Source organism: Folsomia candida, unplaced genomic scaffold (assembly GCF_002217175.1).
Source record: "Folsomia candida strain VU population unplaced genomic scaffold, ASM221717v1 Fcan01_Sc018, whole genome shotgun sequence".
NCBI classification, from domain to species: domain Eukaryota; kingdom Metazoa; phylum Arthropoda; class Collembola; order Entomobryomorpha; family Isotomidae; genus Folsomia; species Folsomia candida.
The window spans coordinates 887,425-912,460 of NW_019091210.1; the positions used below are offsets into that span (position 1 = coordinate 887,425).

The 25,036-nt window shown below is 35.6% G+C and overlaps 3 protein-coding genes across 3 annotated transcripts; 1 reads left to right on the plus strand and 2 right to left on the minus strand.

The window, feature by feature from the left end:
* The first annotated feature begins 5,522 nt into the window (after positions 1-5,522).
* On the plus strand, positions 5,523-8,392 carry LOC118438006. Its single transcript, XM_035857661.1, has 3 exons — positions 5,523-5,621; positions 6,696-7,005; positions 7,455-8,392. Exons 1-3 carry the CDS (start codon positions 5,615-5,617, stop codon positions 7,924-7,926), a joined length of 789 nt encoding a protein of 262 aa, XP_035713554.1. The 5' UTR covers positions 5,523-5,614; the 3' UTR covers positions 7,927-8,392.
* A 1,517-nt stretch (positions 8,393-9,909) lies between these two features.
* On the minus strand, positions 9,910-12,837 carry LOC110857108 (lactase-phlorizin hydrolase). The gene is made up of 8 exons (XM_022105711.2): positions 12,642-12,837; positions 12,435-12,571; positions 12,219-12,373; positions 12,025-12,155; positions 11,277-11,530; positions 10,993-11,134; positions 10,781-10,929; positions 9,910-10,405 (listed from the first exon to the last, which is right to left on the minus strand). Exons 1-8 carry the CDS (start codon positions 12,793-12,795, stop codon positions 10,025-10,027), a joined length of 1,503 nt encoding a protein of 500 aa, XP_021961403.1. The 5' UTR covers positions 12,796-12,837; the 3' UTR covers positions 9,910-10,024.
* Positions 12,838-19,326: 6,489 nt separating this feature from the next.
* LOC110857403 lies at positions 19,327-21,997 on the minus strand. The gene is made up of 3 exons (XM_022106002.1): positions 21,976-21,997; positions 20,485-21,675; positions 19,327-20,327 (listed from the first exon to the last, which is right to left on the minus strand). The coding sequence occupies exons 1-3, from the start codon at positions 21,995-21,997 to the stop codon at positions 19,327-19,329; spliced, it is 2,214 nt and encodes a 737-aa protein (XP_021961694.1).
* Between the last annotated feature and the right edge of the window lie 3,039 nt (positions 21,998-25,036).

A 25,036-nucleotide genomic window follows, 5' to 3' on the forward strand; every position in this document is an offset into this window, starting at 1 on the left:
ATTGATGGATCCGAGTTCAAGAAGTATGCAAATAAATAGTACAATTATTCTGAAATCACTCCCTCATTTTAATTGATCAGATATGCAACGACATGTATAATGGCAGGAATTCTAGCAATTTGCATATAAATTATAATAATTGGATCGATTGAAGATAATTAGTCCACCTGAAATATTTCCATGTTCCCGAAGTATCCAGTTGCATGCAAAACTCCGGAGCAAATTTTCAAGTATTCGCACCTCCTCGATAATCAACAAGAAGGATAAATATTCATATCTTTGTTGCAACAGTAAAGTGGACGTATGTATGTACGTACTTTGTTTTACTTAACCTTTCGAAATAAATGTAAGTTTATTATTACTTTACCAAATTAACTATTTACATATATTTATCGCTTTAATTATTTGTATAAAATAACTTTCGATTCAGCTATTAATATTCTAAATTAGATACATATGTTTCACATATCTCTATTTCCGTAAATATGCACAAAGGTACAGTTTGCCAAAAGTTTGAGGTATTGAAATATAGTTTCATTAAAGACGTTCATTTTCGAATTCCATCCACTCATTCCCGAGATATGCTCGTCCCTATGTTCTTCATTTATCCAAGTGAGTATAATGTTGAAAGGATATAAGTTCCCCCTGGGTAATTCCTCCACCAAGTAATTTGACTTCATGTTCACACGCTGACCAAGTATGTATGTATATATTTAGCTGTAATCGGTTATGCAGAAATGATTTGACGCCGTAATTATGCATGCATACATACATACGTTTCGAGTTTCATTTAATTGATTGATTCGGAGTAGTTGCTTACATATTCTGTAGGTACGTATATATGTTGTAGATATTTACATATGTAGATACTGCAGGCCTATAGATTTCTGTAGTCAAGTTTTTATTAACTCATCATCCTGTTATATTCGATAAATTGAGCAAATGTGGCCAATAACGTAATTTTATCTATGGAATTAAATTGAAGCAGATTTCATAAATTCGTTTTTGTATTTATAATGTACCTATGTATTTATATAGGTATGCATGTTAGCGCGATAGTAAAATACATACATACATATGTACATAAATATATAAATAGATTGTATGTATTCACGTCCTCAGCATGTACAATTTTGTACAGGCTGATATATATGTACCGTAAAACCTCTATTTATAGCCGGGGTTAAAATCGAAAACCGAGGGTCACGGACCCGGCTACAATTCGAGACCGGCTATAATTAGAGACCCGGCTAAATTTTGTTGCTCCAAAAATTGTAGATGTTGCAAAATCAAATATAATTCATGTTGACTCAATTTGAGTTTTCTAATTTAGCAAGATAAGCCATAAGTAACCCATTCACTTTTAATCTACATCTTGAAACGAAGTTTAGCAGGTTTTTTAAATTTTCTGTCATGATTATATCCATGATTAACCTGAAATTAATAGGAAAAAATTAGTAGTTCAACTTATTCGTTGATTGGCATAATGTGCAACATTTTTCTTTAATGGACTATGAACAGGGACACAGCGGACAGAACAGGCCATAATCAGAGACCCGGCCATAATTGGGGACCCGGCTATAATTAGAGACCCGGCTAAAATTTTGAAATCTTGGTCTCTAGACCCGGCTATATTTGGAGACCGGCTATAATTAGAAGAGGGCTATAATTAGAGGTTTTACGGTATTTGTTTTATAAATATGGCTATGGATATTATAAATAAGTTTATGTGTAAGTTTATGTTCTGCATAGTTTATAGCTTATGCAAATACATAAGTAACTATTTTTTAGAATGAAAGTTGGCAAAGTGTTGACTTTGACATAAACACTTATACATACATACACATGTACATATTTGCATTTGTATGTGTGTACATACAAATTTCTTGCTAATAACGTGAGTATTTACAATGCATTTATATCGATACCGCAATAACCTGTACATATGTACATAGATCAATTTAATCTTATGCGCAAAGTTACGTGAATTACCAAATTTGCTTTCGTAGTCGTAGATGATAATGTACTACGTAGTAAAACGTTGCAGAAACCTGGAGGTCTTGCAGTCCATATCTATCTATAAGCAATTAACCCTAATCAATCAATCAAAAGGTATAATTACACGGTTTACTAATCATTTCGGCGTAACCGATTATTGCACTAGTCTGCTTTAGTGGCGAACATAAATATTTGCGTAGTCGTTAGAGATGCATCATTTGTCATTTACTAATCCGAAGTCTGCATAAGGTTTCTTCAATTTCACAACATGGTGACAACCTGCTGCAACTTTATATAGTAAATACAATTCTACGTCAAATCTTACAATCGAGTTAGACCTCATGGTTGGGTAATGAGATTTTTGATTAAACATTCATCCCAATTTGAGAATGCAATAATAATCGATATTTACCTTGTTTTCAAAGCAGACAGAAATTAATATTTTCCTTCTAAATAGTCGCAAAACAAGATAAACATCTTAATTATGTATCTCCTCATGTCAACATGAATAAGTAATTAAAAATCCCGTAATCCTGCAGTCTGAATCTATTTTAAGTATGAGCTATTTATTATCACAATAATCTTGTCTATTAACTCGCCAGGAAAACAATCGTCTCGACGCCACTGTATAATCGGGCCAACCTTCCAGTGATACGCAGTTGTTCAATTTAAAACACGCTTCGATCGCGTCAACAGAATTGGGTTGAAAAACTCTACAGATTTTTTAAATTTTAAACTCACCTGTCCATAAGCTCGCAAAAGTTTTACGATTTAATGAACTTGCTTAAATTGGCGTACTGCTAGTTTATCGTACATTTTCCACACTTATATTTGGCATCCTACACTCTTAGAAATCCAGTATTGAAATAATACCAAACGGTGCTCATGTCGAAACTATCAAGTAATAGCTCAGGACTAAAGTTTTACTATATCGGTAGGAAATATTTACGGACCGGTATAATTTTATAATACTAAACTGAACCTCATTTAATACCGAGAAATCAATACTGCGTGATTTCTAACAAGATTTATAACAGTGCACATATACATATATCGCAAACTTTCCCCACAGAAAACTTTCACTCGTTACAATTTGACCCTTAAATTTAGAGGGTGTTACGGAAGTAATGCAACTTTGGTAAAATGCATATATCCAAGGGTATCAATTTGCCCCAACTTCGCAATAAGGTGGATATTGTAGTCCACACGTTTATCTAGTAGAATCCGAAAACCAGAAGTCGATATCTCTATCCGTTCCAAAATGAGGTCAAATACCACCAAGCAACTCGCAAAAATCGTCTGCCACTACATCGAAAAAGTGGTTACGCGCTCCGAGAAATTGAGCTGTGTTCACTTTAAAAAATAACAAATTCCAAAAGTGACAATTTGTGGTATTCTACTAAGGTATGAGCTGCAAAAAAACTACTAATCGCAAAAAAATATCTGGTCGGCCCATTCGTCTGGCAGCCCCGAACGTAATAAACTTCGTGTAAACAGAAATTTGTTATGTCGGAGCGAAATTCGCTGAAGTACTTGAAGTTGTCACCTAACACCATACATTATTTGAAAGCATAGAAGTTGGACATCAAATCCTAGAAGGTTCTATAAGCTTATAAATATAGTAAAGAGTAAAATAAAAGTAGCAAGCAGGAGGGCAGAAAAAATCCTTGACCTGAAGTAATCAAAATTAATCAAAATTGATCGTCCTGTACAAGACGATTTACTGCTCAGATTATCAAAATGCTTTTATTTGCACATAGTACAACTCTCCCACCTTCAAGAAAACCATTTATGCAAAACTGGAAAATAAATCTAACAAGGGAACCTTAAGAACTGTCACCTCTCGATTTCCTTCGGAATAGCCTTAATCGACAGATAATTTAGTGAAACTAAAACTTTGTCATAGAACATGAGGTGCAAAATCGCGTTTTCGCGAAATATTTGGCGAGAGCTGCACAAAAACCTGCCATTTGCCCAATGCTTTTAACATAACCACCAGCCTTTGGAATGATGAAATGAACTTTATAGAATCTTAATAAATTATATTTGTACCTGTCCGCGTAATTTCAGCCCAATCCAGAATATGCAAAAAAAGATGCAAAGATTTGCAACTTTTTTGCAAGTTGCGAAAATCTGAAAACTTTCAAAAATTTGAATTTCTTCGTTTCTTTAAACTCAACAAATTTATCAGTTTAACTGCTATGCAATATATTTTTCTTATTGCAAAAAATTTGCAAAAATTTGCAAAAACTGAACTTCGTAATTTTTCTTGAAAATAAGTTAAATAACCAATGCTAGTCTATTTTTACATATTCTTCGAAATTATTTTCGGTATTTATATTTGCAAGTTACAAAAACCTACAGTGTGTGCAATTTTTTAATTCAATATGCAGAATTTTTTGCAATGTTTCAATTGTTCAACAAATTAACGTTTCCTGTATTCGCTCATACCTACATATATCACAATTTTTAGGTTTCTAAAAAAAGCAAAACTTAAAAATTGTAATTTTTCAGATTTTCGCAACTTGCAAAAAAGTTGCAAATCTTTGCACCTTTTTTTGCATATTCTGGGATTGGCTGAAATTGCGCGGACAGGTACAAATATAATTTATTAAGATTCTATAAAGTTCATTTCATCATTCGAAAGGCTGGTGGCTATGTTAAAAGCATTGGGCAAATGGCAGGTTTTTGTGCAGCTCTCGCCAAATATTTCGCGAAAACGCGATTTTGCACCGCTTGTTCTATGACAACGATTTAGTTTCACTAAATTATCTGTCGATTAAGGCTATTCCGAAGGAAATCGAGAGGTGACAGTACTTAAGGTTCCCTTGTAAGCCAAAGTATCCCGTTCCACCTTAAAACGGATCAAATGCAATTAACATGGGAGAGGTGAACAACGTTCCCAAGTTTGCCAAATACAAGACCTATTGGACAATTTCAGTTTTTATCCAAGGAAAAATATTATAACCGAAAAATTTCAGTCAAAAATTTGAACTTATTTCAACGCATGTGGTCAAAAATCTCAAAAAAGGTAACCCAAAACAGTGGCGAAGCACTAATTGTGAGCGCCCAACAAAAGCTTCTCCAAATTTGGCGGAAGGGGTGTACGGACCATTGGAAGCATAAAATAATTAGTTTCAACCCTTGTCTCTATCTGGCCAAAATTTCGCTTCAACAAATTCATTCGTTGAGTTCATATGTGCATTTGACCAAAGTTGCATTACTTCCGGAACACCCTCTAGTCCACCAAAAAATTACAATAATGTTCACCCCTAAAATTCTCCACTTAATCCGTACCATCGTAAAAGTGCTCGAGTGCACGAAACTATTTCCGTTCTCTTGGGATGACGAAAACAACAATTTGATCGTATCAAGCTCGAAAGTGACCGCAATATGGACACAGTTTTTCTGCCTCCACTATCCGCCATACTTTCTCTTCACGGTGTACCAACTCTACAACTCGTTGAAATATGGGTGTCACGGAGTCATGGACAATTACTGGATGGTCATGATGGGCGTTGGACACATCATTTGTGGCGAAGGGGTGTGGGGTCCATACACCAAAAAGAGGGAGCAGGTCAACTTTTTCCAGCAGGTCGTCTCCTTCGATGCAAAGATGAAAGGTGATAATTATGTAAATCATTAGTGTTTTTACGGCAAAATACACGGAAAGTTAAAATTGCAAAAATTATATAATAATAATAATAATAATAATATTTATTATACTGATTTATATGACCATGAGATACAGGTAACAATGCTTAAGACTAAAGAAGGTAGCTCTAGCTTAACATTTCACTACAAATAAGCTACATGGCATGTTTCAACAGTTTACATCCTATCTAAGCCATTACTATTACCGTCTTTAATTGACGTCAAATCAATAATTTATCAAGTGAACTTTCGAAACAGTTCTCAACTGCGCAGTACAAATTCAGCGCGGAGAAAAAGTAACGTCAGTAAATTTAGGACATTAATTAACAAAATTTACTTACTTAACTTAACCAATTATTAACCAATTCGAATTTTTATCAACATACAAAACAATAATACTTAATTATAGATGTTGGGAAAAAAATTGCACAAAAAAAACCAACTAAATTTTGAATACAAACCAATTTTGATTCCCCAACCAACCGAGTGGACACTGGCAAAAGCCACGTGGTAATTCTGATCGTAAAAATACTTAAAAATAAAGGTTTGAAAATACAATTTTTGACTGACACAGTTGTTCGGTTTGATAACGAAGGAATTTCACACATTGCCAATTAAATTTGAAGCAATTACCAATTAAATTAAATTTAAATTAGAGTAAAAATAAATAAAATTAAATAAAATTAGAGGAGCTCGTGCAAGAGCAAATCCTCCTCGGTTGGCGCGCCGACGGGGAATCTGCATCAATATGGAATTTGCATCATGTAGATTATTCTTGTTAAACGAAGATTTGGCGAACCTTAATTCGCAATATTTGCAAATAATGAAGAAAAATTTAAATGTGCATAACATTTGACTTTTTCCAAACTCAAATTTATTAAATTTATGTGTTTTGCATGTGTTGAAGTTATAGAAATACACATCGTCATTGTTCTGAATGGTTAGCGGCTAGCGCCATTTTAGATTGGCAACAAATTCGCGAATTAAATATTGCCCTAAAAACATAGATACGTATAGGTTGATATTTGCCTATTTTTTAACAGATCTCGTAATCCCACAAAAATCATCCAACATAATTCGCAAATCTGAAAAATTTGCAACCTTGATTATCAAAGCAAATACGATTGCAGCCGTTACAGGACCAATTTTTATGAACTTGGTATACATCCTAAAGCCCACAGCACCGCAGTACATCTACCACGCGTATCCTGATCACAGCGCAACCTGCGCGAACTGGGCTTTCTTGGTGATGGAAATCTACATGAAATCGATCAATATCATAGGGGCCATGCTCTTTCAAGGATGGTTCCTCTGCTCGGTCCTCTTCGAGCTGACAGTTTTATCAATGCTCAAGTAAGGCATTTTTTTAAATCGAAAAGAATTCATGATTAAAAAGAATTGTGATAAAAGGTAGTCATTTCCTTGAATCTAAAAAAACTGATAGACAGACAAACTGCAAGATTAACAGAAGTTGAAAAGAGGATCCCCGAAAATCTAGGATTTAAAAAAATCCCGCTCTAGGCGGGAAAAAAACTAGAGTTCTACAGTTCGTTTAGACAAAGGGACAAAAATATCTGAGAGGTTACCTGACTGGTGACTGGTGATTGTTTATCACAAAAAAAAATTCAATTTAGAAAAATTTAAGGACTGTTGGTTGACTTGATTTCTTTGAACGAAAAAGTAGTAGCTTATGATTAGAAGAATTTGAAAACGAATTCATTGAGAATCCTAAAAGATCTAGAATGCATTTTAAAAGTACCGCCAAAAGCGCATACAATTCATTTTCTTACCCGTTTTTTTAGAAAATCTTCTTCCCCTCTCCACACAAAGATCACATACTACAAGTACCTCTCCTTCGTCAACCACCTCCACAACCAATGCTACCCTGCCGGCATGTTGCCTTTACGTGTCGGCATCTTCGGCTGTATGACGATCACCTCGTCCGTCATCCTCATCCGGATGATCGACCGCATTCACGTATTCGAACAGGTCATCATTCTCCAATTTCTGATAACCATGATCACCGTTCCATTCCTGTTCCTCTCTATTGCGGGCAAAATAGTGGAAGACAGTCTCGACTTGAAGGAATCAATGGGACAAGAGAATACTGGACGGAATTTTAAGGTCAATCGCAAAATTTTGAAATCTCTGAAACCCTTCGGTGTCAAGGTGGGTCCGATCCGTGCCGTGAATTATAATGCGTTCAACGCCTTCGTGACAAATGTTATAAGCGGGTTGACCACGGTTCTTGTGAGTTATCCGAATTTGAAGTAATAAAGGTATGTTTTTTATAATACCGATTAGCAAGTCAGCACGAATTTTAGTAACTTGGAAATGTCTTAATAAAATAAATGCATGGACCTTTTTTTAAATTTGCTCGTGTGTAGACTGAACTGTGCAAAAATTTGTAATTTAATTATGTTAAATTAATGTCGATTTAATTTAGGCGTATGCACGTCAAACTTCACATTGGAACTGATTTAGCAAAAAAACAGGAAATGCTTAAAAACATGCCCAAGCTAGTTGTAACACAAACCAAACGGCTTTAGCATAAGAAGTTGGAAAATTTCGAAAATTTCGCAAAACTTTGGAAATTACATATGTATGTTAAATTTGCGAATTATGTAGGCGAAGGTTATCGTCAGTACTACCAATGCCGTTTAACATTAATCATTAAACCTCTGGCCGTGTTATACGGTTCAAACTGTCGTTAACAACTCCCAACAAGCCAGCCAGAGAAAACGTGCAACACGGCCACCAATAATTAATTAGTTAAATTAAGTTACATAATTCATAAAGCACATTACTAACTCTGCATCTGCACAGTTCTTCAGTCCTAACATGTCTATGTACCATATGCACATTTGTTAAATACTGTCTCATTTTGTATACAATGTTAACATCTTTTTCATGCATTGAATTAATATTCGAGATTTTTGTATCGAATGATAAGTAATTCTTATGGATCCATCGATCCAAAAAGGAGTTTCCAAATGCCATAATAAGTATTCACTGCCTCCGCCGTGAGTAGACCGGATAGATATGTAAGAGAATTAAGAAACCGTTCCTAATTTAAGGATCGATTAATTAGTTAGGAGGACTCAAATATATTGCACATCTTAATTACTACAGCACGGAGCTTGTTGGGTTGGGCCAAAATTTACCAAAATCGTATCATGTTTATGACAGTGGCGCAATTAGCATATAGGCAAGGTAGGCAAGAACTAGGGTCCCGCGACATCAAGGGGCCCCCACGTCTGCTCCCCATACATAATTAACTAATTTAAAAAATTCTATTAGTTAAAGAAACTCCTGATCGACGAATTTAATTGGTCTTAAACTTTTCATTATAAGTTTTGTTACTTTTTTCAAAATTAATATGTGTATGTTTGAATTTTAATATCAAATACCTAATGCAGATTTTTGACAAATTTTATGTCAAAAAAATTTTAAACATAATTGCAAAACGTTTAATCAGCTTCTGTAGCCAAAATCTGCATATTTCGTTTCGAATTTTGGAATGTAAAAAAATATCTTAGATGATAAAACACAAAAAGACACATAAACACACAAACCTTTTTTGGTCATTTGCCTAAGGGCCCCCAAAATATAGTTGCGCCACTGGTTTATGAATTAATTTACAGATTAATTAGAAATTTTACTCTTGAGAGAGGCTTTCCTGTACTTTGGTTGCTTTTGTATTTATACATTTCATTTGTGTAAAATATACCAATTTTACACTACATCGTCTAGTCGTGTTACATGCTTCATGTTTGATTATGTAAATTAAAATTTCCGAATTCCGAATCTCTGCATAGCCAGTGTAAATACGAATGCATGTATATGTTCAGTTATGTAGATATATGTTTCAAAAAAATGTCATCCTGGTTTTCTCGAAATTAAGCAGTGACAAATTTTCGGTGATAATTTATCACTCAAAAGCTCTAGAATATTTTAATATTGTACCTCTTTGTACGGTAGAGGTTGTCTAGAAAGTTTTCCAAAATAAGGACAAGCAAAAATATACAGGTTATTTACTTAAATACGAATATAATTACATACAAGTGCAACGTGTATTTTTTTACCTTCACAAATTATCGTGTACAAATTCAAAATTTACACCAAACTAATTATGTATATGTATTTACTGCAACGTCAGAGTATATAGAAAATTTATGAATTAAAGGAGAAACAAATTGGTTAAAAATCAAATTATTTTACCCATAAATAAATTGCTCCCGTTCATTAACGCCATACTTATTTAGTTTTCAATTCATGTCTTCAATTTATTATCATTTTTAAACCACATTATTTAAATTCAGTTACAGGGTTATACATAACTCAAAAAATACATTTTGCATAACTCAACCAATTAATTAATGTTACACGGGGGTCCGTTTGGGAATCCATTATCGGAAAAAATTTGTGTTAAACAAATCGCCGACATTTTTGGCACTCTGGTCAGCGAAGGGTCCGAAAAGTTGACGTGGTGGATCCCAAATCGTTGCGTGTATCCTGCCGACCATTCCATATTGTCCATCAAGCTCCAGGCTGTGTATGCCTTGACGTCAACGCCATCCAACGTAGCTTTCATCAACTCGTTGATGTACTGCTGATAGTAATTGACTCGTCGGGGATCGTTCACCGTGGCGTTTTGCGGATCTGCAAAACCGTTCTCTGTTACGTAAATGGGTGGCTGATTGTATTCAGCGTAGATCCAGCGGACCAGTTTGTTCAATCCCCATGGGACAACCTACATATGTATATCCAACCAAAGTTTACATAATTGGTTTTATTTTTGCGAAAACATTAAATTAATCATTGCTATGTGTAGCTATTTTAAACTAACATTCCACGAATTACTTATTTTATCTGTATTTCCCCTGAATTTAAATCGCAGGAAACACTGACAAATTTTGGTGTTTCAAAATTTGAAATTGTATTTTTTTGCAAAATCAAGACATAATATTTTCTGAAGTATTTTGGGGAAAAAAATAAACCTGTTCAACCAATATTAATAGTCCTTTCAGATTTTAACCTAACCTAACATAACCAACCTTTCAGATTTTCTTATGACTACCAATATTAGTTGAACAGCAATTACATAATTAGTGAATTCAATTAGTACCTTCAACCACGATGCTGCGCTAGACTCCCAGGCAGGATCTTGTCTCCCTGCAACGTTACTATCTCCAAATAATCCAGGATTTCCGTCACCATTTACTGGTCGGACAAGTTGAGTCGTGTAAGTGTTCAATCCGATGAAATCCAGGGTCCCTGACCAAATTAGTATATTTTCTTGTCAAATACACACAGGGAAAAATCTCGAGTTCCCCTTACCATTGATAATCTCGGTCCACAGCAGGTCAAATGATGGCAATCGGGATGAATTCCGGCCTTCATTTATGCTCTTCTGGTCAACAAGTTCCCTCATGATGGGCGGGTATTCTCCGAAGTAGAGAGGGTGAGCGAACCAGCCAAACTAATTTGGATAAAATAAACAGACATGGTCAAATACCGGTGGTGATATTGGTGCCCGAAATTCAGCGTGTGACCTATAACCTCATAGGTGACATGCCTAGGTGTGACCTTTGACTACGAATGTTTCGAATGTCCGTACTTACACTGAATCGGAGTCCTCTATCGGATGCGTCACGATGTTCGGCGTCATCCACATCGGGTTCATTCCAATCCGTGTTGAGCGTAATTCCGACTTGACCTTGTTGCTGGTCCTTGAATTCGGTCTCGTAAATGCGGTACGCCAAACCATGCGCTTTGATGATCGTGTGACCACACTGGTACACCGTTTCGGCCATTTCCGTCCGTCCAGGAGCGTTCACACCAGTTCCATACCCAAGAACACAAATCACCCAGGGTTCTAACGAAAAAATAAATATTGTTAAACAGGCATAACGAAGAGGTGAAGACAAGTTTGTAGCATGCGAAAAATGGGTCGGATTTCTGAAATCGTTCCCCGGAAATAAAGTCGAAAATCGATAAGGTCCAGATCTAAATATTTAATATTTTTTACCTTTAACCTAGTCCCCAAGGTCACTAGGTCATCACAAATTAAAATTAATGAAGATTGGAATGGAACTATTTAGCAATTTTATTCCCAACTTGACATTTCTGGAATTCCCAGTATGACCTCTGACCTTAGGGTTTACTATAAAGAGTTAGCCCCATGAAATTTTCCTAAGTTCTGTCGTTTAACATTGATTAAAAAACTGAAACTAGAAATTCTAACTTTTCCAAAAACCAATGTGTGACAAGATAAACAAACGGACGGGCAGATTCGACCAATAAAGTGGTTTCATACCCATAACAACTAGGAAATTTGCATAATCTTCATATGTAATTTTGATGTTCTACCATTAAATGTGATCCAGTCCTTGACCAAGTCTCCCAACTCGGCGTATAAAACTCGCGCGTATCTCGCAAACGCTTGCGCCGTAGCTTCTGTCGGCCAACCCCCTGCATCTTCTATAGCTTGTGGTGTGTCCCTGATGATAATTTAAGATACAAAAATAAATTTCCAACATTTTCCAAGAAATTTTCAAACTCACCAATGAAACATTGTGACGAAAGGCTTAATCCCATTTCCTAGAAGGGCGTTAATAAGGTGGCGGTAGTACCGGATTCCAGCTGGATTAACGGGCTCGTCGATCCCACCGTTCGGGATTATGCGGGACCATGCAATGGAAAACCGGTAGAAATCGACCTACAAATTTAAATTTAGAATTTTAAAAAAATTTCGGACTCGAAAAATTTGCAAATTTTACATTCATCTCTTTCAAAATTGCGATGTCTTGCATAATCCTGTTGTACGAATCGCAAGCAACATCTCCATTGCTACAATCCTGGACATTACTGCAGGTGGAGTCATGTGTCCATGTGTCCCACACGTTGGGTCCCTTACCTAGATTTGCATAATTTACATATTACCTTTTTCTGCAAATATTTGCACACTTAATGAAATTATATCTAACCATCCTGGTCCCAACCCCCTTCAATCTGATAACTCGAGGTGGCCACCCCCCACAAAAATCCTGGTGGAAATGTGCCATTCAAAAAGGGCGTGTCCTGTCCATGCCCACTTGTCCAGACGGCCAAAAACAGGAGAAAGGTTGCGAATTTTTGCATTATCTCGCCGTATTAAGAGTCTTACTCTAACTGGGCCAGGAACAATTAGTCTGGGTAGATATACCCTATCGATAAGAGGGAACATTATGATTGATTGGACAATATGTATGGTTGAGGTGTGTGTTATCTTCACACATGATTGTGCAGCGTGATAGAAAACAATTTGTGATCGATAACGAAGCACAGGGTTCTAAAAGCTTACATAAATTTAGCACGGTTGAAATCTTAAAGAGCATACAATTAACTAAGGCGGGTGACGTTCTTAGAAATTCAGTATTGAAATAATACCAAGTGGTATTCCACATTAATCTAATAACTTACTAATCTGGTAGACTAAGGTGTTAGTGGTGGTAATGCTTGATAAGTAATACATAGTGTGCAGCAATAGCTCCGTCTTAAATCTTTACCATATCGGTAACAAATCTTTGCTGACCGGTATAATTTTAATGCCAAGGGGTAGCAACTTCGATACTGAGAAATCAGTATCAATCAGATTTCTAACAATGAATTGCATTGACATAAATACATACTCATTAGGTAGGTATACTCAGCAAAAACATACCATGGTTATGAATTAGTTAATTAAACACGGTAAACATATCATAATTAAATAAGTATACTTAAAAGAACATGTGGAACCTTTAGGTTTTAAGTACGTATGCACCTCATCGTGTTGCATAGTACATATGTACATAAGCGTTAGGTGAGATTGATTGATCATTGTGTTATTTTCAGTAAAGGACAATTAACGCTTCACTTATGCATACATAAATATATTCAACTCGTCATTCATCGTCACATCACTCGCCCATGTAGCATCTTTATTACTAGTTTATGTAAACTGATTTCTACGTATTAACACTTGAATAAAGGTTTAAATCAAATTAGATCAAATTAAATCAAATTCATGTTATTCAACCACCTTTGCAAAAACAAGGTACAAAATTTCTGGCAAAATTTTTAAATGATCTGACCATCAACCATCGGATTAAGTAAATGTTTAAGCATGCACATGTTATACATATGCACCTACAGACACATAAATACATACTTATGTCTGGCGTCGCAATCATTATGCAAGTATGTACTTGTATTGGTACATACGTAATAAAAGATCGTGACAAATCTATTGGACCGGCGCAATAAAATGCTCAGAACTTTTTACACACAGTGGCGGCGGAAGCAGGGGGACAGGGGGACAATGTCCCCCCAGAAAATTTGCCGGGGGACAAGTAATATTAATGTCCCCCCGAAAAAAATTGAGATTAAGATCATCTAATTTACATTATATACTTAAGAATTTAATCGTTAAGAAAGCCAAAAATATTTTTTTATTCATTGAAATAATGAAAAACTTCTTCACAAATTATTATCGATTTTAAGGAATTCGAAACTGATATGAAGCTGTGGTAAAATTCGCTTAGATTGCACGTAAATATCTCAAAAATCTTTTTCGGCTTTATTATTTTAAGTTTAAAATTTTGCCATTTATTTCCTTAATTTTGCTGACGAATTTGGTAAAGATCTTTGAACTAACAATAAGAGATACGTAACAACTTGGAATCTCCCCAGTTGCTCAACGGCTTCTATGTCAATCTGAAAACGACTCCATATATTTTGGAATCATCCTATGCCACTGGCCCTTTGCAGTTCAAAATATTTGCAAATACCCAATACCGCGAACTGACTACAACTACTTTGATCGCATGTAGTTGAATTCTAACTACATTTTCAACTACATCGTACTATTCTAACTACTAGCTACTGATCATTTTTAGGCCTTTTAAGATGGCCTTATAGACTTACCAAGATGTCTGTCTGTCCGTCCGTCTGTGCGTCCGTCTGTGCGCACGATAACTCTCTTTAAACACATGCTATCGACTTGAAATTTTGCACACTTGATCTTCGGGTTAAAAGTAATGATGAGTTCGGAGATGGGCATGATCGGCCAAGTAGTTGGCCAGTGGGGGTCTTTTCCACCCAAATGTGTTGCCATTAACTACCAAGATGGTATTAATGCCATCTTAAAAGGCCCCGCAAAGTTGCTTGGAGTAGGTTTTAGCTACATTTTAACCACTTTCAACTACTTTTTAACTACTTTCGTTTAACTACCTTTTACGGTGCACAGTTAGAAATCCGGCATAGTTACGCAGATTCATATTGATTTCTCGGTACCGAGTTGCTACCGCTTGGTATTAAAATTATACCGGTCCGTAAAATTTGATACCAATATTGTAAAACTTTAATACCGGGATATTACTACACGGTATTATTTATCAATACCACGATGGTAGAGTCATATATGAATACCTCCTGGCATTATTTTAATACTGGATTTGAAAGATAGATAGATAGATACATAAGTGTATTTGTGTATTACCTCTTCCAGGGAATACCCAGAGAGCACAATTTTTGTTTGATTTTACAAATAAAATGAGTTCAAATTAACTGGATTTTAAAGAGTGTTTAGTTGAAGGAAAATAAACTTTTACTTTATTTCCTTAACCGCTTGTTAACCTCACTGAAATGTAACAATTATTTAAAACAGATTAATTGTGTTTCCTCTAAAAAACATAATTACGTTGAGATTTTTACTGGATTTGAGCTTGCATTTTATCACTTTCTGGGAATAATTAAGGCGGACTACTTCAACTTGAACACCATCAATTTAAGAAGATTTTAGAAACCCAATTTCTTCATTAAAAAGATATTTGAGATTAGATGGCATGCAGTTAAAAGTAGTTGAAAAGTAGTTATAATGTAGTTGTTCAACTATGTATACCATCGTAGAAAGTTGTTTAACTACTTTAGAAAAGTAGCTAAATCTTAACTATAACTACTTTTAGGAAAAAAATTGTAGTTAACTACAAGTTAACTACGGTCAATAAAAATCTGAGCTGAGCGCAAGCTGGTCGACCGTACCGCAAAATGATCCATTGACCCTAGCGGTGAAAAAGTTCATGAAAAATTATCAAGGCGCGGAAAACCGTAATTTGGCTGAACCCATTCCGGGCCCAAAAAAAATGCTCTCACAAATGAACGGATCAAGTAATATTATGTCCGAGCCCTTAAATTGAATCTTGGACTAATGTCTTTAAGATGTGAGGAAAAATACTTGTTAAATGCACACCAAGTGAAAATAGACCCATAAGAAGCTGGGCGCTAATCTTGCGGTACGAACTTGAACAATGAAACCCGGAAACTTTGCACAACTGAGCTAAATTTGGTGATTGAGGGTAAATAAAATAGCTGAGGGACCGTGTTCACAGCCCACAAGTCCATTCTATTCGCAAAAATTTCAAAAACGTTAACAGGACCCACCATTCTACTTCTATGATCTTCTGATTGGGCGTAAGTGCGATTATTGATCTACCCAGTAATATTACGCAAATTTTAAGCCATTAAACTCTAAAATCCAAGGGAGCCGAAAAAACACGACATCTTTATTCAAATCTATCTTAACTAACACGGAAAATGCAATTATTTTGCGACATTCAACAATTGAGGTCAGATATTAAGCCAGCTGCCAAATTCTAGTTCAAAACATTTTTCTTAAATTCTTTCGAGACATACTGAACCAAATTAGGACGATTTTGAGACAATACTCAAAATTTCAAAGAAAAATCGCACATTTTGCCTCAGATCTCGGAATCTGTTCGTGGCCCACCCAAATATTATTTCAAATTCTTTATGTACCCACAAGTAAGCTCTTGAACCCAACTAGTAATTTGTTGGGAAGTTAGTGCTTCGTCAAATGTCACCTAAAACTCACTCTTATGTCTTAACAGGTAATTTGAATAGAATCTTTCGAAAACTCGCGAGTTTTTTATTTGTTTTTGATCGCTAATACTCACGAATTTTCCGACGACGTCGTTTCTTAAAATATTAATTTCTCTTTACACTGAACGCTTAGACACCCAAACCATCCGGGAAACGTCCTTAACAACGCTAAAAAATTCCCTACCAACGGTAAAAAAAACTTTCTAAGGAACGTTAAAAAAAATCCTTAGCAACGTTGAAAAAGTCCTTAGCAACGTTATAAAATCCTTAGATGCGTTAAAAAATCCCTTAGAAACGTTAAAAAATAGCTTAGCAACTTTTTAAGAACTAATTCGATTAAAATATTCGTTGACAACATTATGAAATTCTTAACAAACGTATATGTAAAAAGCCCTTAATAAATTAGGAATATGATAAACAATTTCCAAAGTTGGCTAAGCCTGTTATGATACCGTTTCTGAACTATATTTGCCGTTGATTTATTCTGGAATTATAATTTAGATGGATGTTTGTATATTGCTCCGTTATGTTCTGCCTTTCTCTAATTCGTTTAATATATTTATTACAAACTGTAAATGTGGCCAGTCGATAAGGCGGGCTTATTAGCTAGTAAATATATAGATAACAGCATGATACTAATAGAGAAAAGGCTTTCAAATTGTTTTTAATCGTAAGTAAATTCCTAAGAGGTGCGTGAGTTGTAAATTCACGTTAGTTAATTATGAGTGTGTGTTTGTTGAGTGTAGCGCAACTTGAATTACTGTGCACCAAATTCTAGCATAAAGCTCTATGGCTGTGTAAATGATTCGTAGACAACTTCAATTGGTTAATTTTATATTAATAGTAACTGGTTTATTTCTGGTTTAATTCATAAGTACATACAGACTTGCATGATACTATTTCTATTATTAATGGTTAATATGGGGTAATGTGATACGTTAATTTCTTATGGGTAAACTGATACAATTCCTATGGGTAATTTGATACTAATAATTTTGCAATCTCAATTCCTCATTTGAGGCAATGTGAGACTTGCGATTCACTCTTGTGCAGAACAACCCTGTTACAAAAATATTAAATGGGCGTTACGCGGGCTCTGGTGCGTGGCTAGCTTTATACTGCAGAGCGAACGGAAAAGCACCCGTGTATGCTAACTAATACATTCCATTTTCCAACTAAAAATAAATCTATTTGCAAGTTATGCAAGTTATGTAAGTTACATAAATCATTGTTTGTTCAACATTGTAACAAATACATGCATACATAAATTACTACCATTTTACCTGTTTAGCAAACTGCAAAACTGGACAAAACTGGACAACTCAATCTACATAAGATGAGTTTGGAAGATGTGAAAGTGATGCAGCGTAACATACCTGCCATCACTTCCGCATATACATTGATTTGCATGTTTCTACCGCAATACCTATGTAAATTGCGCTCAATCTGCATCTTTAAATGCAGACTGACAAAAATGCAATCTACAAATTCCGACTCGAAAATACAAACATATTCCTACATATTAGGAATCTGAACATTCCGACCCCCTTGGACTAACTAGTTCAAAAATAATATTACTTAATATTAACTAAATTAATCCTCCTTCTTCAATTCCGTGGGTTCAGTTTCAATAGGTAGTAGGCACAGCTTCACGATTGGTCGCTCGTACTCTCCAGTAGCTGTCCTCACCAATACCTTCCTGACCTTCTGATCTGTTCCTGGTTTGACTTCCATAACTCGTCCAAGTTTCCAATGTAATGGTGCCAGGTTGTCTTCCTTGATTATTACCAGTGAACCTTCCTTAATTGATTCCACTGGTTGCATCCATTTTGGTCTTTGTTGTAATCTGACTATATATTCGGACGACCATCTTTTCCAAAACTGTTGTAGCATCTGTTGAATTAGCTGCCATCTCACGAGTCTGGTCGTTGGGATTTCTGTTAAATCCGGATCAGGAATCGACGTCAATGGTTGACCAATGATAAAATGTCCAGGTGTCAGTGCTCTTAAATCCGATGGATCAGTTGACTCAGGCGTTAATGGTCTTGAGTTTAGCACTGCTTCAATCTGGCTTGTAAGAGTTGTCAATTCTTCGAATGTTAATCGATTTAATCCCATTATTCTTCTAAGATGGTATTTGGTCGATTTCACCCCTGCCTCCCAGAGTCCTCCAAAATGTGGCGCTGAAGGTGGGTTGAAATGCCAAGATATTCCTTCCTTAGACATTGTCAATGAGATATGATTATTGTGGTTTACACTGTGGGTAAGTTTCTGTAACTCCTTTAGCTCCTTGTCAGCTCCATTCCAAAATTGGTTCCATTATCGCTGTATATATCCGATGGTTTTCCACGTCTAGCAATAAATCTTCTTAAGACAGCAATAAATGCTTCAGTGCTGGCCGAACTAACTACTTCCAAATGTATGGCTCGAGTCGCACAGCAAATGAATATCGCTAAATATGCCTTTAATGTCACCTTACTTCTGGGTTGAATGGGTCGAATCAAAATTGGTCCAGCACAATCTATTCCACATTTCTGGAACGTATGTGATGGAGTTATTCGAAATGAGGGTAGATCTGCCATCATCTGTTGCATAGTTTCTGCTCGATTTCTTGTACAAATGATACATTTTCGAATGATCCTTTTCACCGCATCCTTTCCTCGAACAATCCAATATTTTTGTTGTAGATAAGATAATAAAGTTTGTGTTCCAGCATGTAAGTTCAATAAATGCGCATTCTCAATTATCATCTCAATTTTTCATAATTATTATCCTATGATGCGGTGGCAGCAGAATTGGATGTTTCTGATGCACAGGAATGCTTGCATGACGAAGCCTTCCCCCCACTCGCAAAATGTTGTCTTTGTCGAGGAATGGGTTTAATGATAATAAACTGCTTTTATTGGGTAATTTTCCTTTGGTTCTAAGCTGCAACAGATCTGAAGCGAACTCTTCCTCTTGAGCGATTGAAATCCAATGCCTAAGAGAGACATCAAGTTCCACTGTTGACAGCCATGGGTTACTAATTGATTCAGCTGCAAATCCACGTTTCTTTTGGACTGCTGCTCTTGCATTATGTATAAATCTTAACAATCTTGCTGTGATTCGTTGCAATCTGGTTAGAGTTGAGCACCTTAGAATCAAGTCTATTGGTATTCTAACATTTGTTAAATGACACACTAAAGTATCACGTCTTTCTTCACTTGGTTCAGGTTTATTTACGATTTCACTTGTTAAATTTGGTACCGGTGGTTTCTCATTTAACCAAGACGGTCCGTTCCACCATAATGGATGGTTAATAAATTCTTGGACACTTATTCCACGCGATGCACAATCAGCTGGGTTATCAATTCCACGAACGAATCCCCATTTATCTTCTGGAATCAGTTCTTGAATTTTGGTAATTCTGTTTGCTACAAAAGTGTGATACTTATAAGGTTCAGACCTAATCCAACCAAGAGTTAGTGTTGAATCTGTATAGGCCACCATATCAGTAAACTTCATCTTCAAAGCTTTTGCAACTAACGGCATAAATTCTGCTAGAAGTAGTGCGCCAAAAAGTTCTAACCTTGGTAAGGATTGTTGCTTCACAGGCGCTACTCTAGTTTTTGAGGATACCAGATACGATAATCCATTTCCTTGTTCATCATAATACACTAAATACACTACAGCTGAATACGCTTGTTCTGACGCATCACTGAATCCTACACAGATATGTCTGTTGATTTTTTCCTGAGTGACCAACTTGAGCTCTAGGAATTTTTAACATTTGTAAATTTTTCAGTTCAATCTTAAAATTAGCCCACTTTTGTTGAATTGTTATTGGCACTAAATTATCCCAGTTCAAATTTTCTTTCCAAATTGATTGCATTAAAATCTTTGCATTAATTATTATAGGTGTACACCAACCAATGGGATCAAACAACTTCGATATTTCCGAAAGAATCACCCGTTTTGTTAGTGAACCTAACTTCTTGTTGCCAAATATATCTGCTCTAAATCCAAAACAATCTTGAGCAGGGTTCCAATAAATTCCTAATGTTTTCACAGTCGCGTCTTTATCAAATGACAGCGATTTCGTTTCTCTCAAATCTTCTGGAATAGATTGAAGAGCTTTTTCTGAATTTGAAGTAAATTTTCTTATTGACATTCCGCCACGTTTCAATAGTTCAATCATTTCATACTGAAGTTTCACAGCATTTTCTTCCGTATCAGCTCCAGATAACAAATCATCCATGTAAAAATCTTCTTGTAATACTATCGATGCAATTGGAAAATCAGGTTCTTTTGCTACCTCGCTTAGCACACGAGTAGCTAAATATGGACCAGCAGCGGTTCCATACGTAATGGTTAATAATTTATAATGTTTCAATGGTTTATCAGGAGATTCTCTCCACACAATATGTTGCAATTCTTGATCCTCATTGGATATCTTCACTTGTCGATACATTTTTTCAATGTCTGCTGTAACAGCAATTTTATGTTTTCGAAATCTCATGATCAAATTGGCCAACGAATCCTGAGTACTTGGTCCAATCATCATGGTTTCATTCAGCGTGACTCCATTTGACGTCTTCGCTGATGCATTAAAGACAACACGAAACTTTGTCGTAGTTGACGATTCTTTCACAACAAAATGATGTGGCAGATAGCATCTAAATTTGCTAGTCGCCGTTGGTTGTGACACTTCAACCATGTGTCCCAATGATTCATATTCATTCATAAATTTCTTGTATTCTGTTAAATAATGTTCTTTTTGATGCAAACGTTTTTCAACTTGTTTAAATTGTCGTATCGCAATTGATAACGAACTTCCTAATTCAATTCTTGGTTCTTTAAATGGATATTGCACAATGAATGATCCATCACAATCTCTTTTCACAGTTTTGTTAAACAGCACTTCACACAATTTCTCTTCATTACTAAGAATTAGTAAGGCTGGCAATGTTTCAATTTCCCAAAAACTTTTCCTTGATGTTTCTAATTTCAACACATTTTCACTATGGTTCAATTTTTCCAATTCATTGGTTTGAGTATGACACACTGTCAACTCCCTCTTTAAGGCATCACAACTAGCATAGAGAAAGCCTTTTGTACACACTGTATTTAAGTGCCTAATTAAAATTATAATTTGCCCGTATTTTTGCCAGGGAAATTTCGCGAGCGCCGAAGGCGCGAGCGGTTTGGGAAACTTTTGATGTTGTCCCCCCAGCAAAAATCATCTTCCGCCGCGCCTGTTTACACAGTTAATGTAATTTCAAAAAAGTTGCATAGGTTTACTACCAAAGGGTCTGGATTGCCATACAGTTCAAATTTTAATGATTCAATTCCGCTATCTGCTACAGATTGCATTTTCTTCTTCAGATTTTGCATCAAATTCCGCCCATCGACTGCACCTACTTTCAAGCTGATTTTCTTCCATCTGTTCTTAAATTTTAGTAAGGTGTCTAGCGTTTCTGAAAGCTTAGAATATTTGGACTTAGTCAGCGCTCAGAATTTCTCAATTGGTCGCAGTTGAGGAAAATTTGGTGGATTTCCATTCTTTGGGACAAATTCAATTTTTTTCAGATGTCGGTACTGAGTGACCTTTTTGGCGTCATCGGACCTTGCGAGGTCAGACCAAAACAAAACTTTATTTTTTTATAATCTTTGGTAATAAACGATTCCAATCCCCCTTTAATGCATGATTTAAGATAAACCTCCAAGGTTAACAGTGCCCTCCAAAATAACGGGATCGGAAATATGACCAACGCCAGACATGCGTTGCCAAATTCTTCATTGTTTTGTGAATTGGTCTTTCTTTTGGACTTTGTCTTCATATTTTACTTCACAGGGGTTGAAACTATGGAAAAAATGCCTTCCTTGAAGATTTGAAGGGTCAGCTGTGACATGGGGCTCATCGTCCATGATGACCACGTTTCCCCGAATTTTCTTCAACAATTTCTTGTAGCACATATGAATCCTTTCCTTTTGTATTTGTTTGTAATTTGGTACGGGTTTTTTTGCCCTGGCTACAATCCCCAGTTTATTGACTTTGATTTTGCTCAGATAGCTTTTTGAAATCTTGACCATACTTCCCGCTACAGCCGTTGTTGTTGATTGATGATTTTTGAAAATTTTTTTTATCCGATTTTTGACTTTTGTCGTCGCCAGCTTTGCAGGTCGACCAGTGGGGACTTTGAATTTGACGTCATTGGATTCCCCGTACTTTTTTATGTATTTATAGACGTTGGATTCAGAAATACATTCTTGTTTAAAAAAATGCCACGTAGTTTTGGAATCACTGTTTGCTTCATTTTCATGAAACTCAATCACTCTTTTTTCCAACTCTCGCCTTTCAACCCAAGTTTTTCGAGTGTCAGCCATGACTGGATAATTGGTGACATATATCAATGGAAAGCTTATAACTTGGTCTATTCAAAAATATTTTTTTCGAAATTTAATTTTGCTGTGTTCCCGCCCAGCGCGCGTCGTAAGGGGCTGTCCAATACATTCGTCATGATCTTTTATAGTCTTATCAATGAAATTATGCAAGTGTTTTTAGGTTACAAGAAAATAAATAAAACTTGTCTGCTATAAATATTGATCCCAAATCGATGCAAATAGACAAGTTGCAAATATTCTTCAAAAATCAGTTGTTTCAAGTAGAAACATGTATCGTTTTCTTAATGATTTCAAGCTCCATAAATTGTGGCTCTTCATAAAGCATATTCTGATGAGAAGTGTGACCCGTATAGTAAATACTTACTCCTTCTGCCCTAAAAGATGTCAAGATGTATATATACAATTACATAGAACTTAAAATACCATATTTGCGATTTAGAATGCAACTTACTCGACCTAAATGTTTTTCACAAAAGAGCGATTTGCATTCATGAAGATGCCAATTATAAACTAAATTTAATCCTGAACTCAATCATGACTTTCATGTTAAGAGTTGACAATATTTTATGTTATTCTAATCCTCATAAATCACATAGTGGCGAAACTGACGAACTCGGTGGGGTATAAAGTTCACAAGTTTCGGTGGAAATTTTGAATTTTTTGCAAAAAACTGCAAATATCATCTGGCATTGTTTATGTTTTTAGTGGTTTCCAGTGGGAAGAGTATGTGTGGTGGTGGCTTCCCACCACGCATACTCTATGACAAATTGAGACGAATCAGGAAAAAATGCAATGTCTTGACCTGGTCATTCTTATACCGAAATTAAATGTGCACTCAAAAATGTGAAATTTGTTGAATTATAACTATTGATAGTTGGGCAACAAGGGAGCAGGCCCTTTAAGGAATTGATATGCTACTTTTATTTATATTAAATGACGAACTCGAGAGGAAACAAAATTTTGATGGAAATTGATATTCGGCATTTAATATAAATAAAAGTAGCATATCAATTCCTTAAAGGGCCTGCTCCCTTGTTGCCCAACTATCAATAGTTATAATCCAACAAATTTCACATTTTTGAGTGCACATTTAATCTCGGTATAAGATTGAGAAGCTCAAAAATCTGTGCAAAAAATTATGCATGTTGTAAACATACGGAGAAATATTGAGCGAGAGACTGTATTGGCTGATAGAGCGGCCAGAGCAAACTATCACGCCCCGTTTACCTCGATAGTCACGAAATTTTTCATTAACCGGACTTTGTTTGGCACCTATCTATCTACCCACTGACCCCTCTTTGCATTGCAAAGTTTACGAACGCCCCCTGGTCATGGGGACGCCCAAGTTCGCGAATAAATTTGAAAGCCAAAATTTTTTCTGAACTTACGAAAATTGTTTTTTTTGCGAACGCTACTCCCATTCCCTTGAATACCCTCATTATTTTCATTTTATCCCCACATCATTCATAACTGCCAAGCAATCTTTAACGCATTGAAAATAACATGCATAGTATTTAACAAAACTTAACCTAACGCCGAGTTAGGTTAGTAACGCGTATTAAAAAAAACTTTCGGGAAGATACAGCTGCAGCAGTCTGCTGCAGCTGTATATTGTACAAAATTTAAAATTGTATTTCAAACATAATTTGTCAAAAACAAAGTAATCTCACAACATTTTTGTATAAATTAAATTAATTTATTCTAGGAATATCAAGCCAATGCATGGTTTCTTGACACGGAGGGCAGATTAACACTTATTGAAAATCTGGCTTCTCAATTTCGCATGTCCGCGAAATTTGTTTATCGTCTCTGTTTCTACATAAAAGACGTATGCAAATAAATATCAAATATTTGACGTAAAAATAAATATTAAATATTTTCTGATGTGCTTATTAAGTACAATCCACAAATAAAGCGTAAGCAATATTTTGTGTTTTTCTAAGGTGAGGTAAAAAAAACTATAGTTACAGTTACACCTTATTCTAAGTAATTAACGGTTAATTACTTAACGTTGCCCCTGTTAAAGAAATTATTCAAAACGAAACGTTCTTTAAAATGGTAATACCTTGTGCTGAAT

Coding starts and splice junctions, on each gene's coding strand:
- LOC118438006 (XM_035857661.1), top strand. Junction 7,006..7,454: donor ACAGTTTTATCAATGCTCAA/GTAAGGCATTTT, acceptor CCGTTTTTTTAG/AAAATCTTCTTCCCCTCTCC.
- LOC110857108 (XM_022105711.2), bottom strand. CDS start 12,795: ATGCAAAAATTCGCAACCTTTCTCCTGTTTTTGGCCGTCTGGACAAGT. Junction 12,374..12,434: donor CAATTTTGAAAGAGATGAAT/GTAAAATTTGCA, acceptor TTAAATTTGTAG/GTCGATTTCTACCGGTTTTC. Junction 11,531..12,024: donor GGACTGGATCACATTTAATG/GTAGAACATCAA, acceptor TTTTTTCGTTAG/AACCCTGGGTGATTTGTGTT.
- LOC110857403 (XM_022106002.1), bottom strand. CDS start 21,997: ATGGAAGAAAATCAGCTTGAAA. Junction 21,676..21,975: donor GGAAGAAAATCAGCTTGAAA/GTAGGTGCAGTC, acceptor ACTTAAATACAG/TGTGTACAAAAGGCTTTCTC. Junction 20,328..20,484: donor GAAGTTGTTTGATCCCATTG/GTTGGTGTACAC, acceptor AAAAATTCCTAG/AGCTCAAGTTGGTCACTCAG.